The 15947-nt window shown below is 42.2% G+C and overlaps 1 protein-coding gene across 8 annotated transcripts in view; it reads left to right on the forward strand.

Annotated features, from left to right (window-relative positions):
• The window catches only part of Stacl (SH3 and cysteine-rich domain-containing protein), a 788683-nt gene that overhangs the window by 741074 nt on the left and 31662 nt on the right, over positions 1–15947 (forward strand). For 3 of the 8 annotated variants that reach the window (XM_071586632.1, XM_071586633.1, XM_071586635.1), the window contains exons 13-14: positions 1316–1510; positions 8811–9095. In XM_071586632.1, coding sequence (XP_071442733.1) covers positions 1316–1510; positions 8811–9095 — 480 coding nt within the window. Of the gene's footprint in view, positions 1–1315; positions 1511–8810; positions 9096–12395; positions 12477–13431; positions 13696–15947 lie in introns of all 8 variants that reach the window. The other 5 variants (XM_071586629.1, XM_071586630.1, XM_071586631.1 and 2 more) reach the window with 4 other exon arrangements.

A 15947-nucleotide genomic window follows, 5' to 3' on the forward strand; every position in this document is an offset into this window, starting at 1 on the left:
CTGAGAGTATTTTTGTCACCGAATCCAATGAATAGAACCTCACTTGACCAAAATGTACCCAAGTTCTGCTCTTAGGACCTTAAGCCCTCTTCCGAGGTCATTAAGCAAGTTGAAGGACTATTGCTGACGTATGCCGTCATTAAATCCTTAAATGTGGATAAAGTTGTCATTTTTAATCCGCTTCATAATAGGACAATATTCCTTTCCAGGAATATAAATATATTTAGCTTAGTAGCCCAAATATTGCCATAATTTGCTCTTTTCCACCATCCATTTTATCATAATTACATTGCCGATTCCTCTTTGTATCTGATATTTCCTTTGAGCCTCATTATATTCCCAGTTACCTCAGGATAGATGGGCTTTTTCCTTTTAAGGCAAAAATATTATGTGGAATCCAGATCTTACTTAAATTTACGTTAAAAGAAGTCGACGCTCAAGTATACACATTTCCTTCGAAGCGTGGCAAGTACGAGGGTCATCCGGAAAGTAGTACCCGTTCGTGAAATAAAGACACAAAAGTAAATATTAACAAACATAAAAAATTTTATTTGAAGGAGGATACTTTAAACTACTTCTCAACATAATCTCCAAGCAAATTAAGGCATTTGTCATAACGTGTGACAAGTTTCTGTATTCCTGCTGCATAGTCCTTCGCCGCCAGCTCATTGAGATACGCGAGGGACCCATCTTGCACAAATTTTTGCATAATGCAGATGGTGTTTAACAATTTCATGAACAATTGTTCGAGAAACATTGGGAAAATGCTCACAGATGTCATCAATTGTGACGCGCCGATCGTTCCTCACGAATTCGTCAACTGAGCTCACCAGTTGGTCTGTAATGACAGACGGTCTCTCCGAACGCTCATCGTCGTGTGTGTTCCCCCTCCCCATGTTGAAGTTGCGACACCACCGCCGAACAGACGACTCGTCCATTACATTGTCTCCATACACCTCCTTTAATTGGCGATGAATATCACATGGGCGAACGTTTCTTGCATTGAGGAATTTAATCACTGCCCTCACTTCACAACTGGCGGCGTTCTCAATTTTTTTAAACATTGTAAACAATCACAGAAACAACACAGGCAATGCTAGCGTCACGCAACTTGGCTCAGAGAAGGCAGACAAGCCACTGAAGCTATCTGACCTCGTCCAGCGGCTACTCGCGTCGTCAGCACTTCATGCGGCACGAACGGGTACTACTTTCCGGATGACCCTCGTATGTGAAAATGTTCACTATTGAATGGATTGAGTGTGTGTTCCCTGGGAATTCATATGTGATTTTCGATCGATCTCGCCGTGGGCTACAGGTCACACGCGCCAGGGCCTCAAGTGCCGCGTGTGTAAGCTGAACGTCCACGTGGACTGCCAGGAGAAGGCCATGGGCGCCAAGTGCCAGGCCAAGTCCCGGCTACTCCGTCGCCAGAAGTCGACGTCGGAGATTGAGACAGTAGCAGCGGGGCACCAGCACCACCGGGGGGACGCCGGTGGGGGAGAGGAGGAGAGTGAGTACGATCCCAGCCCATCCAAGTCTCGTCAGCCTCTTTCTACTTCACTTTATGCAATGGCGTGGCGAAGGGAAAGGGTTTTGCAATTAGGCGTTTCATAAAATACGATTTACTTGTGATACAAACTCTCTGCGCTATTCCAGCATCGGCATTAACAATTTTAAAGTGATGAGTATTTTGTGCATAGTTATCGATGAGCATATGTCATAAATATCACGTACGCTGTAACGTTTCCGTCTTAGCTTCCCCCGCTTGGGTTGAGCAAGCGGAAACTCAGCGGAGTCACATAGGTTATCTCTCCTACTCCGGCGAGGTAGTAGTATTTTACCAAAAGAGCCGTGGGCTTAAGGTAGAGTTAATGAGATTATGAGGTAAAAATATTCTATGAGTGATCCGGGAAAAAGGGAGAAAAAAAAGGGCCGTTCAATTTTTTAAGATGTCATACCACTTATTCTAATGATGACTATTGGAAATACAAATTAAAATCGAGAACTGGCGAGTGAATTTGAAAATATTCGACGAGAATTTTATTACGGAAGATCTTTATCTTCAAATTCTTAGCGCCCTTATCATTGATATTTCTAAAACCTTACAAATATCACACGCGGAATAACATTCAAGCCACAATCTTGGCATGAAGTTAAAGATGCCGCTGAATAAGCTTTGATGTGAAGGTTGGGTTAAACTGAATAAAACTTAGGACTTTTTCACATTAACTTTATCCTACCGGTATCGGTTTCGATCCAAAAGCGACATTATCAGGTACAACTAATGATGTCGCCTATGTGTCGAAACCGGCAGTAGTGGATTTAAGTTTAGTGTGGACAAGTACAGTTTACTTATTTAGTGGCAATAAGTTTTCACAGCGTAGAGCCTGAAACTATTGGATTCTTAGAGATACCATTAAAAATAACAGATCCAGAATCGCCCATTTTAAGAAATAACAGATCAGTTAATTTTATTAATATTAATATTCTCTTGAACATGAGAGAACATGAAAATTTCCGGGGATCAATGGACCAAAGGAATTTTAACGGCATATAATGAAGACGTAATTTTAGCTCCATCATCTCGGGGATGAATAACACTTATACATTACGTAGGCATTGTGGTAGCCAGCTAGATATTTCGTTTTGCCGTTGTCTGATAGATTTCCGGTGAAAATCGGATGATGCCTGAATACCTCCAGCTTAATTCTGTGGCCTATTAGGGATCAGTTCATCCTGAGAAGCTGCAGATGACACTAGGGAAGGAGCTGACCCCTTCCCCCTTTCCCAGATGTGTCGATTTCACACCCCGGAGGGCTTAGTACGAAGTGAGCTCTCAACGCACTTTTGAGCCAATCTTAGGGTTAAATACTTACGGGTAATCTTCTTGGGTTTGGAGCTTGGCTTTTGTGTTGAATAATAATAATAATGATGCGGAGAGATTTAGGACCGGAGGGCTCATGTTTATGACGCTTGACCTGGTGGTAGTTTCCGGCGACGCTACGGAACTTTGGCTATGATCACTTTTCTTCGGGCAGTAGCCGTCGAGACGTAATAAGCTGGCGTTTTAACTTGAATCACCTTCAATATGCTTCCAGGTGGGGGATCCACTTTGGAGGACTCCCGGCTGTCGTGGCTTCTAAACGATGCCCTAAGTTTTAAGGAAGTAGTACTGTAATTAGACGTTGATGAAATACAGTTATTTCAGGTGTTCATGATATCCGGGCGATCATTCAGTGATTATTCTTTATATTTTTTGCTGTTGTTCAGAGAATCCTAAAAACACCATTGGAGGGATGAACTGCGCATAGCAAGCAGGTGGACTAATCTCGATCGGGCAAAATTCTTGGTCGTAGGGAATTATACACAGTTGTGAGCCAAGTGAAATAGGTAATGGGATTTAAAACAGCGAAGCAGTTTGAAATGAATAAAATTCTGCCAGCGTGAGACGTTCACGACGTCTTATTGCTTAGCATAACTACCATCGCAGCCACTTCCTCCTCACATTTGCCGAAGTCCAGGGGACGTCATGTATAAGGTTTTGCGCTTTGCGAATTACATGTTTCTGATTGAAAACCTGATGTTTTATCATAGTTACACTTTAAATTGACATAATACAAAAATAAATAATTATTAAATCACATGAATGTATTCTAATAGAAAAAGCGTACAAAATGGTCTACACGAATAGAGATATATGTAATCATTGACGACAAATGAAGGCCCTTATATAGTTAGTAATTACTTTTAACGACTTCAAATTCAAAGAAGGCAGAGCAAGTGAATCCAGGATATCTTGAGAGGCAACTGGCCATTGAAGACGGCAAAAGAGGGTAGGATTTTGGGCTAGGGAGGTGGATGGAGAAAAATAATAACCAATATGAGTGATATAGTAATAATGTAAGAATTTAAAGTCAAGGAATGAGTTATTTTAATATGGAGTGTTGGATTTAAGGATATTTTACGTTATTTAGTCATTTAAGGCTTAGGATTTCATTGTGCCTAGCTCCTGGGTCAATCAAAAACGAACCCAGATTGCTACTTAAAATGATATCAATTCCAACACATTTTTGAAAGTACAACCACTCGTCCGGTGTACTCGTGTGTCACTCTTTAAGCATAAATATTCGAACCTGAAAAGTGGAATGCCATTCCAAAGAGCTTTCACCCCTGTGTGCGGATGCATAGTTAGCATGCATAGCATGTTTTGAATTACTACTGATTAATTTTATGATGACAGATGATATTTTCAGGTCTACATTTAAAAGCGAATTTTTTACTTAAGCAACGGAGAGTACCTTATTCTCCGGTATAGCATTGCACACCATTCTTTTAGAGATTGAAATCATAATGTATGTCAAATAGGTTTTGCAATGTTGGTACTCATTTTATATTATGCATTCTAATTTTTTAAGTTATTTTATTACACTTTGGATTTCAGGAACTATATTATTTGGTCTAGAGAGGATTTGTCAAATTATTTGGAAATTATGGGTCAATGAATAATGGTGCGAGGGAAAAGATGTAAAAATGCGATAGTTTCGGAAAATTCGTGCAATATGTTAAATTTCATGCCCATTTATTGTTAAGACAGAGATATATACGTATAACGTATGACGCATTCAATGTTGATTTAGATCATATTACTAATTAAATATTGAGCCAATGAAGTAGTAAAATCTTGAAGAAAACCTAGGTTTGAAGCAGTGACAGTTAATTCATACGAAAAGATTATTGTGGAATTATTTTTTTATATTTTGCTGTTTGATGTGAATTTTTGCTTTACTTCCGTGTTTTCATTTGTGTTTTGTTTTTATAGGTGTTCCTGTTTTTCAAATGAACTAATGCCATTAGAGTCACAATTTTCAAATAGACCTTTTATCGGTGCTTCTGCGAGGAAGATATTTAAGATTTTTCCATAGCATAACAAGATGTATTTAGTCTCTCGACCTGAGATTCTTTCCTCAAGTTCATCCAAGGGTTTACTAGTACGCTGAAAGCTGGAGTGAGAATTATACCTCTCAATTTTTCAATGTGCCAACGAAAATGTGTTGGTCTGGTCACATCGCATTTCGCGCATAACGTGAGGAAAGACTCTCAGTCGGAGCACGTTGTCATTTTTTTGTGCTTATTTTTTGATGAAATGATTTCTTTTATTTTACTTTGAGTGGCAAATGAATCGTTTTGTTTAGGTTAAATCGGGTTATATTCAAGGTTTTACGATCCTGTTTTCAGTACCGGACGGACGTCGCGTTACAGAACCATCAGAGTGCAATTCAACTCCTCCCGTGGGGGAGGGAATGGCCAAGAAATTAGGTACATCTTTGAAACCGCAACCTCTTTACTCTCTTCCTCTCTGTCCTCATCTAAAAAATGGACAGAAACTAAACAAAAATGCTTCGTATTGCGTGATATCTGCTCTGCGTGTTATTTCTCCTTAGATCTCGAACCGCTTGTCGAGCAAAGCAGCTGTCCGTAAAGTTAGCATGGCACGTACCGTGTCCTCCTTTTAACTAATTGGCGGCAACCGGTGATGTCAACATTTTTTTCATGCTGCGAGATTGGATTTCATTTGTCTCAACCTCACCACTAACGCCATAATTTATGCCGAGCTGGCCGCATTTTCATAATCATTGAGCGAGCAGTAACGCGCATATACAAACAAACTAGGAGGCTTTTTTTTCTACTTAAAGACTTCCGATGCCCTCTCTCTTTGAAGCACTAACCACCAGGCCATGGCCAGATGTGTAATGACCCGAATTCTTCCGTATTCATTCCACGTCCAGCGTCACGGAGTCTTAAATTAATGAGCATTCCCTGAGTTGCCTCGTTGAGTGCTCAAGAAAATTATGGCAACGCTAAACAGAAAGTAATGTATTTTTTTCACCATTACTCCACCTTGCCATGGTTTCGGTTTTGTGAAATGGTTTTCTTTAATGTGTTGTAATATTCATCATTGTAACTACCACTGAGTTCTAATTCTAAGTGCCTATCTCTGTCTTTTCTCTGCAAAATCGTATAACGATGTAAATTGCATCTACTAACAAATGGTGGTCTGAGTTTTTGTTTCATATCGATTGAATTAACCATTTCAGTGCGATTGCCGACTATTAGAGTAAACGCTTCGGCCAAGGTAAATATTCTCTTTTGCTTTGCCTCTGGGCAAAGGACGCAATTCCTCTCTGACAAATTCAGAGAGATGGCACATCACTGCAAATGCATTGACTGCGTGGCCGCGGGAAATTCGCATGAAGACCGGTTTCTTAGTTTTCATTAGACATCATATTCCTAATGCAATGTAAACAAAATGGCCCTGCTCACTCTATATAGTTGCCGGTCGCACAAGGAACCGATTTATTGTGAAATAGGCCTAATCAACACTCATGTAAGTACTAAGGCTCTGCTGTTTTTTGGGCAAATGGAGTAGTTTTGAGGTATTTTGCCTAATATTATTGTGTGCCATTGATCGCTCCTCTGTTGCTTTCCACGCCTCATTCACAACTCTTACCTCAATTCGCAAAAAACTTACCCTAATAAACCTCGGCGTACATCACTTTTCGTCGTTGAAGACACAAACAAAGTTACTTGAATCCGTCGAACAATTAAACGTTATCAGTACATTTATTCCCATATTACATGCGGACCGATGTATATCTGAGCACATCCTGTTGAAATCTTTTACCAGTACATACAAATGGGACGATAGCGCAAATATTCCAGGCTACATTCAACTAATCTGCATAATCGATAATATAGAGCAAAAACGGAATAACAATGCTTAACAGAAGTTTCCAATATACAGCTAGTATTCCTTACACTCTCATTCTGATGACATTATTCTTTTGATAATTACTACATCAAATACAATGAATCAGCTGGAATACAGGGATAAAGAGTGCCACTTTTTTATCTTAATTCCGGAGCCATATTTTAATTAAAAATGTCGTTACACACATAATTGACCTCGGGACCAATCGTACCAAATGTATTTATAAACTTTAATTTTGAACGTGTGAAATTTTTAATGCCGAGATAAAACAATTACGAATGAGAATGAATTTTTAATGAAATGGGAACTTTCGATAACGGAAATTTGCATGAGAAACTTTGGAAAATATCCGAGGCACCAGCTTGTCGTGGACGCGGAAGCCTTTGCTAAAAATCGCTGCTCTCAAAATATTTCTAGAAGCCTTAAATAAATGTCACTCAACCCCTCAGGGTCATGACTTTTGGCGTTCGCCGCCTTTTTTTTTACTGCGGCACATGTGCTCCGGCAGCTTCGGATTGCCGCCCCCGCTTCCCTCCACCCCTTACTCGTCCGCGAGCATCTGCCGAAGCTGTTTTACGGGTAACATATCAATAGGAGAGAGGAGAGGAAAGGACCAATAGTCATGAACCTAAAATCATCTCTTCTCGAACGCGGCACTTCACGTCGCCAATCATCGACGGAAACATGATGCTTCGCCATAAAGCTTCGATTGATCCGCATTACACAAGTGTCAGGAATAAAACTCTTCCCAGTCCAAAAGGATCGCACGAAAGGCTTTCCCCTCTTCCAACTTTAGCATTTCGTAGTGCGACAAGTATTTTTCGGCCATTTCAATTTTCGTTTGACGTTCGGCGTCTCAAATCACGTCAACATTTCGATTAGAGGAAAGTTCAAAAGTAGGAGTTCCTCATGCATGCCCCATACGGTTATTGTTTTCGGCCAGAAACATTTCCCCACTCCACACGTTAAGTTTCTATGACATTCATATTTACTTAGCCTGCAAGTGGCTCTCAATGAAGCATATACTTTCTTTGCGCTTGCGAGTTGTGTGCAATTTAATGTAATTACACGCCAATGCAAAAGCACTTACGCTTACCTGGCATCCTTCCCGTAGTATTAGACCGTTATACTGAGCCCCCTAGTATGAGCTCGTTTTCTGACTCTACGGCTTAATCCAGAGCACAGATTATTCCAGCGAGCACCGTCGTTAATGGAGGTCGCCCACAGTCGACAAAAAATTGGATCCTCGCTCCCATCGTTCGTATCCCTTCGTATCACATTTCTTTGCCCTCAGAAGTCTTCACGTTCCTTATTCCCTTTAACATACCCTCGCGCCCAAAAAGCCTCCTTATTTATGTCTCCCTTTAGCCGCCTTATTTCGTTCCTCCCCTCATTTTCTTTTCCCTTCATACTCTTCATCCAGCTCCCCATCGCCCGAAATAAAGCTTTTCTTACGACCAACACTATAATGCGTTCGCTCAACTCTCCCCTACCCTCCCAAGCACACGCTTATCCAAACTTCCTCTACTTTCCTTCTCCATAGTACACGGTCCCCCTCCCTCCCACTCTGTCCCACTCCCTCCCTCTTTCCCTCTCTACGGGTTTCCCTCCCGACTCAATTTTTCCTTCCCAGCCACCCCGAATAACCCATAACCCTGGTCCCAATTCCGACCGACCCTACCTTTTCCCCTCTCCATATCCAAGCTTTGCTCCCCACCCGAGTTCCCATCTTTCAGGCCCCACTCAGTCCCTTGGACCTTTTTGACCTTCCTAGAACCCGACTCTTTGTTCCTATACCTCCTTTCCGAGCCTCATTCCTTTCCTCCCTTTTCCTGTCCTCTTGGATCTCGCTCCTTCCTAACCTCTTCCCATTACCGTCCGACATCCCCGATGTTTCGTTGAGCGCCTGCCTCTTTTGTGCCCCGCTTCCCCTAATCGTGTCCGCCTGCCTCCCGCCTTCGCCGGTGCCGCCGACCGCGACCACCACCGCCGCCGCCGACTTCCGGACACCGCCGCCCTCGACCCACCCGACCGGACTCAGAGCCCCAAGAGGTGGACCTCATCTACCAGGTGCTGAAGCAGGCGGGTGAGATCAGCGGCCGGCGCCTCCCCGCTCCAAACGCCTCATCGGCCAATGCCTCGGCCGCGGCCTCGTCCGCATCCTCGTCCTCCTCCTCGGCCCTCGCGCCCGGGGGCGGCGGGGAGGTCGCTTCCACCAGCGCCTCCTCTCTGTTGCGGCGGAACCTCAGCAGGGGCGTGGTCGGAACGTCTGGGGCCGGGCCCTCTTCCCTCTCCGTCGGGCCCGCACCAAACGCCTCCTGCTCAGGTGTGTCCCATGATCCACGGAACTCCCCGATCCCGCTCACCACCTCACATTCCCCCACTACGGACCCAAAACCAATCCCTGAAGTACTACCCAAACTACCCCAGTTCATATACATATATATGTATGTATGTACGTATGTGTGTATATAAATATATATATATATATATATATATATATATATATATATATATATATATATGTTCAAACAACAAACTCTCGCACCCTGGGAACTCATTCTAAAATCCCAAACCCCAGGCACACCTCTTTCCTGCGTTCACCATTCCTATTTGTCTGCATACGGTCTACCAATACGAGTAGTGGTGACTATACTGCACGTTGTACTCCAATCCTAGGATTGGCTATCCCCCACCTTGTCTTTCTTTCACTCAGCCCCGGCTTGGTTGATTGGATACTTCCCCTCTTCTTCCTCATTCATTTACCATGCTCACTGCATAGCATACTCGCCTTGCCTGCGGCGTATCTACCGTGAACTGGAACCATTGGACATCGAACCCTCCTTTATAGCACGCTATCTCGCCTGAAAAGTAATAGCATATCATATTTATGTATATGCATAGAGGTATGTATGTTTGTACGTATGTGCCCAGTGACTTCTATACCCCATCCTTTTTACCTATGTTTAGACCATTAATTCTCTCCACTTACAGTCGATGGAGAAGAAGAAAGTACGAGACAGACCCTGAAGGCACCCTTTATCACTCCAATTTATGACCCACAGTTGTTTCTCTTTTACCCTCATCTCGCGATCCAAGTACGTCTTACTTTCCCCATTCACACTCTTTATCCGTCGTTAAAATATGAATCGATTCTTCTCCTCAGCTCAGGGAAATAAAAGTATTTTATCGCTGAGGAGCCACCCTGGCAATGATTTCCGGAAAATCAAAATTGTATGCAGAATTTCTTTTATGTTCAGTAAATTCAAGTGAGGAATATCAAATCTTGAAAATACATCAAGATATAACGAAGTATTCCAAAACGGCAGTACTTGGACAGAGCAATGCTCATTACAGGTACCTTTTTCGATAGAGAACACCGGAATGAAGTTCATCCGATTTTCTTGCAGCTTAACGAATGTATCTCTTGATCACCACATGACGTGGTTAATGATGACCATAAAGTGCTGACAATTGCTTCTTCACTTTAGTTTATTCTTTCATTTGCATGAAAATATTTCAAAGGCAACGAATTTAAACGTTCTTGAATTATTCAACATTTTGTTCCGGGTTTTATTGCTTTTAATATACTCACGGGTAAATGCATTTTATTATTCCATCTATATGCTGAATTGTTATCCCACTATTAAAGGATTTTAATTGATTAATCAATTGTTTTACCGATAACCGATGACATCATAATTGAGTAAACATCTTCCATTCATGGGTGATTGTATCGCCATCAGTATCTGTCCCGTACAATCATGGCATAATACGTTTTTCGCTCCTTCATCATTCCACTGACCGCTTGGAAAACATAATCATATTCCCTAATGTTGCATGTGAATTATGTCTCGCCAGAGACAGGACGATGGAGTGCACCTAAAGAGCATGGCGCACCTATTTCTAGATCAGGTATTCAACACATGGCCTCATTCAAGCCAGCAAGATATTCAGCGCTGAATGTGTGAGTCAGAGTTGTATATCATTGGCGGTCATCGGTATTAACACCCCTTTCCAATGCATCTGTTGGCAGCAAACCGAGGTGAATATTTTATAGTCTGTACAGGCTATGTACATTGATGCTTGATCATCCCTAATACGCCAGATTTTCTTTGTATATTATTCATAAATATTCGTTTTATTCTTAGTTTTCAATTAAGACTCTAATTTTTTTTATTTGGGTTTTTTTAATTATCGGCTGTTTTTTCATCCCTTGGACGAGCTAGCTGGAATTTTTTACCGCGTTTACGTTAGGTTTTACTGGCCGGGATTGCTTGCCTCCCTCTTTCCGTTTTGAAAGCTTACACTACCTCACATCGAGTCTGCTTGCAGGATAGAAATCAAAAGATCACTGTACTCGTTGCACCAAAAGAACATTTAATTTCTTTTATATGAGACGAAAACTCAATCTTATATTTTAAAAACACAGAAGATAAAACAATTATTAAAGAAAATATTGACAGTGGAGCTTCGAATTGTGGCATTAAAATAGGAAATACGCAACTAGCTAAAGGAAACACACCATGCAGTGAAAATGAATGATGCATTTTGTTCGGCAACTGTATGATATTGCACTAAATGAACCCTACATTTATCCTGCATTATGCAACGTCAATTAATATTGCATGCCTACCAGTGAGGCACTGTGACTAAGATTATCCAACCAGCAATCCCTTGTACAGTTCTTCATTTATGCCTGTGCCTTCATTAATTAATAATTGAATTTATTTTTATTAAACTATGATTAAATCTTTTAAAAAATCAGTTATTGTGCTCAGTCGAAAATTTATTTTAATGCTGAAAATTGTAGGTCACTTTTGCTTGTTTTCAGTGCTAACATCAACTCAACAAAATATTACCATGCATGCGACCTACGCTAAGAAAATGCAATTAAAATAACGATGAAGTTTTAAACACTTCGCTCAAATTTTAATTAAGGAAGAAAAACTTATCATTAAAAGATAAAATAATTTACGTTTGATTCTAATTAATTAAACGTTTTGTTTGTCAGATATTGCCTGTTTATAAATAATTATGCATTAAAAGTCCAGAGGAACTGATTGGAATAGCTTCAAGGACCTTTGCAGCAACCTCGAGGAAGCCTATTAATAAAGGTGTATTCTACCTTACTAATGTAAATATTTCAGTAATACACTATTCCTAATTGCAACGCTCTTAAAATAACAGCTTGACTTGCTTTATAAAACAAGAAATTGAAATCCTGCACCATTCAATCATAAAAATATATGAAGTGAGAGTGCTTTTTTAACCACAATCGACTTCTACAGTTCCCGGTCAATAAATGCAGTGATTTGTCGACAAAACCACTTCATTTCATCTCCGGCAGTCCAGACTCTCCTAGGAATTCAGAACTTAAGGGTTAAATCACGTTCCATTATTTTCCTCTTCACCCTGCACCCGCCCGCCACCTACTCATTGACCCCGTACCACCTGACTCCCTTCCTGCGTCCCACTAGATAGACTTGCCCATTCGGAGGCCAGTACACAGATGGGCTATTATCGTAATCCGCACGAATTGAAAGAGATGAGCGTCACAGCTTATGTCTTTGCGTCTCTGCACCCACACTCATAGACCGTTTTGCCCATTCGCTTTACTTTTCAGGGACGCCTTTTCGTTCTCCCCAGCTAGATACTCGGAGGTGGAAGCAATACCCACATTCACCATTACATCAGCCCTCTAACGGTAAGGAAACAATATGCTGCACCTTTGAAAAAATATCCAAAGCGGCAATATTATTTCATTTTAAAGCAGTATCTATTGCAGCATTAATTATTCACGTATGTATTTCTTTCAGATCATATAAAATGGAAGAAGTCGAAGAGTTTTGTTCGCGCCCCCGACGCTTTTTTCCGTATTTATAAGTTTTAATTTCTTGCCTTTGAATTTCAGGTGAGCACTTTTAGCCACTCATGCCCTAATCTTTGTGTTCCTCGGACATTTTGGAAGTGTTTGTCCATTTAAAAGTTCTATTTGGGAAAGGCGTTACATTCAACAGTTCTATGATAAGTTGGTTACTTAAAACTTGTGTGAGAGCAGACATCGACTTAAAAATTTCCATAGATTATCATGTGGTTTACAGCGTGGCTGCTCTAGCTCATTGGAGGTAAAGTGAAAATGTAGCGTACATTATCTTTTTCTCACATGCGGATGAAGCACCATGGCACGAATCAGATCACCAGTATGTTCTTTGTGTCCGATTTTCTCAAACCTTTTCTTTCTTTTTTCTCTTTTTTCTCTTTCTCTCTTTTCCTCCTTGCACACTAAAAAAATTCCTTTCCGTTTTTTTCCTTTTTGATTTCCTCGCAACCCCATCTCAACAACCCCGTTATCAATACGCACCGCACCATCAACTGTCACTCTTTCTACCCTTTCCCACTCCCTGCCCCGCACCCACGTCTTTCTCCCCCCACATCCCCTCAATCCAATCTCGCTGTCACTTTCTTCGCATTCCAACTGACGAAAACCTCCACACCCCGTGAAAAATACCCTTAAACATTGAAAATAAAACATTAAATCACTATGACGATTCCCAAATTTCCTCTCCTCACCCATGAAAACAAATCACCCTCGTCGTCCGACTAAAACAAATACGAAACCAACAAAAAAAAATGAAACAATGGGATCGCGGCGAGTGTAGAGGCCGAGGTGACGCAGTCGGAGGCCTCTTCGTCCACCTCGTCCAGCAGAAGGCGGCGAATCTTCGCGGGGATGAGAAGCCTGTCGGTGTTCCAGCAGAGTTCGGCCGGCGCCGGAAGCGGCTCCAACAGCCCAAAGACTGCGCCCGGCAGCCCCCTGAGGCGGGGCTTCTTCCATTCGGGCGGGTCGGCCACGCCGCAGAACACCCAGAGGCAGCGAACCAGCAGCCGCCGCAGCCACGCGCGATCCATCTCGCTGCCAGAGAGTACGGCCACTCAAAAAAAAATAATCCCACGACCTCGAGCCAAACCCCCGCTCCGTCCCTTCCCCCCGCCACAGTTTACCTTCCCCCCCACCCCATTGGAGAAAACAATCTCCTCGGTATAAATCCCTATGTCCCCAACGAGACATTAAAAAAATAAATGGCGATTGAGCGCCTAAAACCATGTAAAAATAGATAAAAGTGATATTTTTTAAATTTTTCTCACGAGATATTCCATGTCTGTTTTTTCCCCTCTCTTCGCCGAGGCTACTTATTTTTGGGCCTTACGCCTAACATATCCACAAGCCAGTCCATTGTTTTCGTTTATTTTATTTCTCTCCATTTTGTGTTCGAAAATGATTTATAAAAAAACTAATTCGGTTTCTGCTTAGTTTTTGCTTCCTCGGTGTAATAGAGCATCCGAAAGGCATAGCAGCTTGTAAGTTGCTTCATTGATGTTTAATTGCTATTTGTATGCTAGCATATCGCTTCAAATATGTCATTTTCTCATTCGATCATAGGTATGTTTAGGTGTTAATATTTGCTCTGTGATTTAGAACTTGATGTTGTCTTAACTGTGTATAGCTGTAAATGATCGATGTTCATTCATTATACTTGTACAAAACGCGTAGAATCAATATTTTGGCATGATCTATGACTGTATATTGATGTTATTTCACCATCAAATTTTTCATTGTATATACGCGTAGTCACACTTAGTCTCAAGATATTGTTATTTGAATCCAAAATTTCTGTTTTCCCACATGGACAGACGTGTTCGTAGTACAAATTAATTTGCTATGGTAATAATATTTTTTTGAACCGTGGTGCCTGAACTTCATCCCATTTAATCCGGTCCTTAATTTTTATGTTTTATAATGTCTTATACTCACTACTGAGCAATTAAGCAACTAATCATTTAATTATGAACATTTTGTTTTCTTGGTTACAAAATGCCTTATCTCTGAACGTTTCAGTTGGATATATTCGTTTGTCAAGCTTTAACATTGTTACAAAAGTGCAAAATTGTTTCCTTTGGTTATTAAAGTTAATAATTTATTAATCACATAAGCGGCTGATGAAGCTAGAATCAAATAAATTATCATTTATTTTTTTCATTTGGAGGTGATTTAATGTGTCACCAAACTTTTGCCTTGTATGCGCTTTGAGCGATAAGACAGTAGCCCATTTGAATTGTAAACATTGGCTAATATGAGTTTCCTTTTTGGTTTTCGTTTATTTCATATATGGTTTTCTTCTCTCCCCCACTCACCCGACGACTGGAACCATCCGTCATCCTCGCCTTCCCCCCACCCCATCTCATCACGTGCTGAACCACGCCTACACCCGACTCATTACCCTTTACTATTCTCCCCGCATCTTCACCGTCAACTTAATCACCTCCGTCCTTCGCTACCAATTTTATTGTCTCTCGATACTGTTGACCCAACCAAATAACTGTCTCTCTCTCTCTCTCTTTACTTTCTCTCCCTCTTCGACCGACATTTATCCATGCACGTCTCTTCCGTCTCGTCGTTGAAATGCAAAAACATTCCACGGCTTAACGCAACGAACGGGAACCCCTATGCCCTCACCTCCGCCCCTTTCGGACTCATGGCCCCACTTCTCCTCCCTCTTCTCTCCTCTTTTTCTGATTAACACACCGCCGCCCCATCTTCCTCGACGAAAATAAAATATGAAACGCACCAGATGAGGAGCCGCCGCAAGAGGGAGCCACCACCACCGCCGCACCCGCCACGACGTCGGAAAAGCGAAGTGCTAGGTCATCCACCGGGCGACGGCCCGCTTCGAATCCCTCGTCCTACCCCGCGACCACAGACCCATTGGTCGCTCGCTCGCGCCCCTTCGGCCAGCCGCTCTTCCTCACCACGGAGATCCCGGACGAGAACGCCTAAGACGGGCCCTCCCTCCCATGCCCGCCTCCCCAATTCTCCCATCTCCAATTCCCCAATGAAACCTTCCGAACCGACGAGTCCCCCCCCCTATGCCCTTCTCCTGTCTCAACGCCGACCGCCCGCGGTCCCCCCTCGGTCGAGCGCAGTGAGGATCGCGAGGGTCGGCGGAATTGGGCGTAGGGCGCGGAAGAATCATGGGAATGTGTTCATTTTTAACGACTGCTCGAAATTCCGTTCCACCACCTTCTCCCTCGCCTTCGCTCAGGTGCCGAGCAAAGCCTTTTATTCCACGGGGTCTACTGAGAGAAAGATACGTCAGGGATGCGATAACAGAACGTG

The sequence above is a fragment of the Hetaerina americana genome, unplaced genomic scaffold, assembly GCF_022747635.1.
Source record: "Hetaerina americana unplaced genomic scaffold, ioHetAmer1.1.p SCAF_24, whole genome shotgun sequence".
NCBI classification, from domain to species: Eukaryota; Metazoa; Arthropoda; class Insecta; order Odonata; family Calopterygidae; genus Hetaerina; species Hetaerina americana.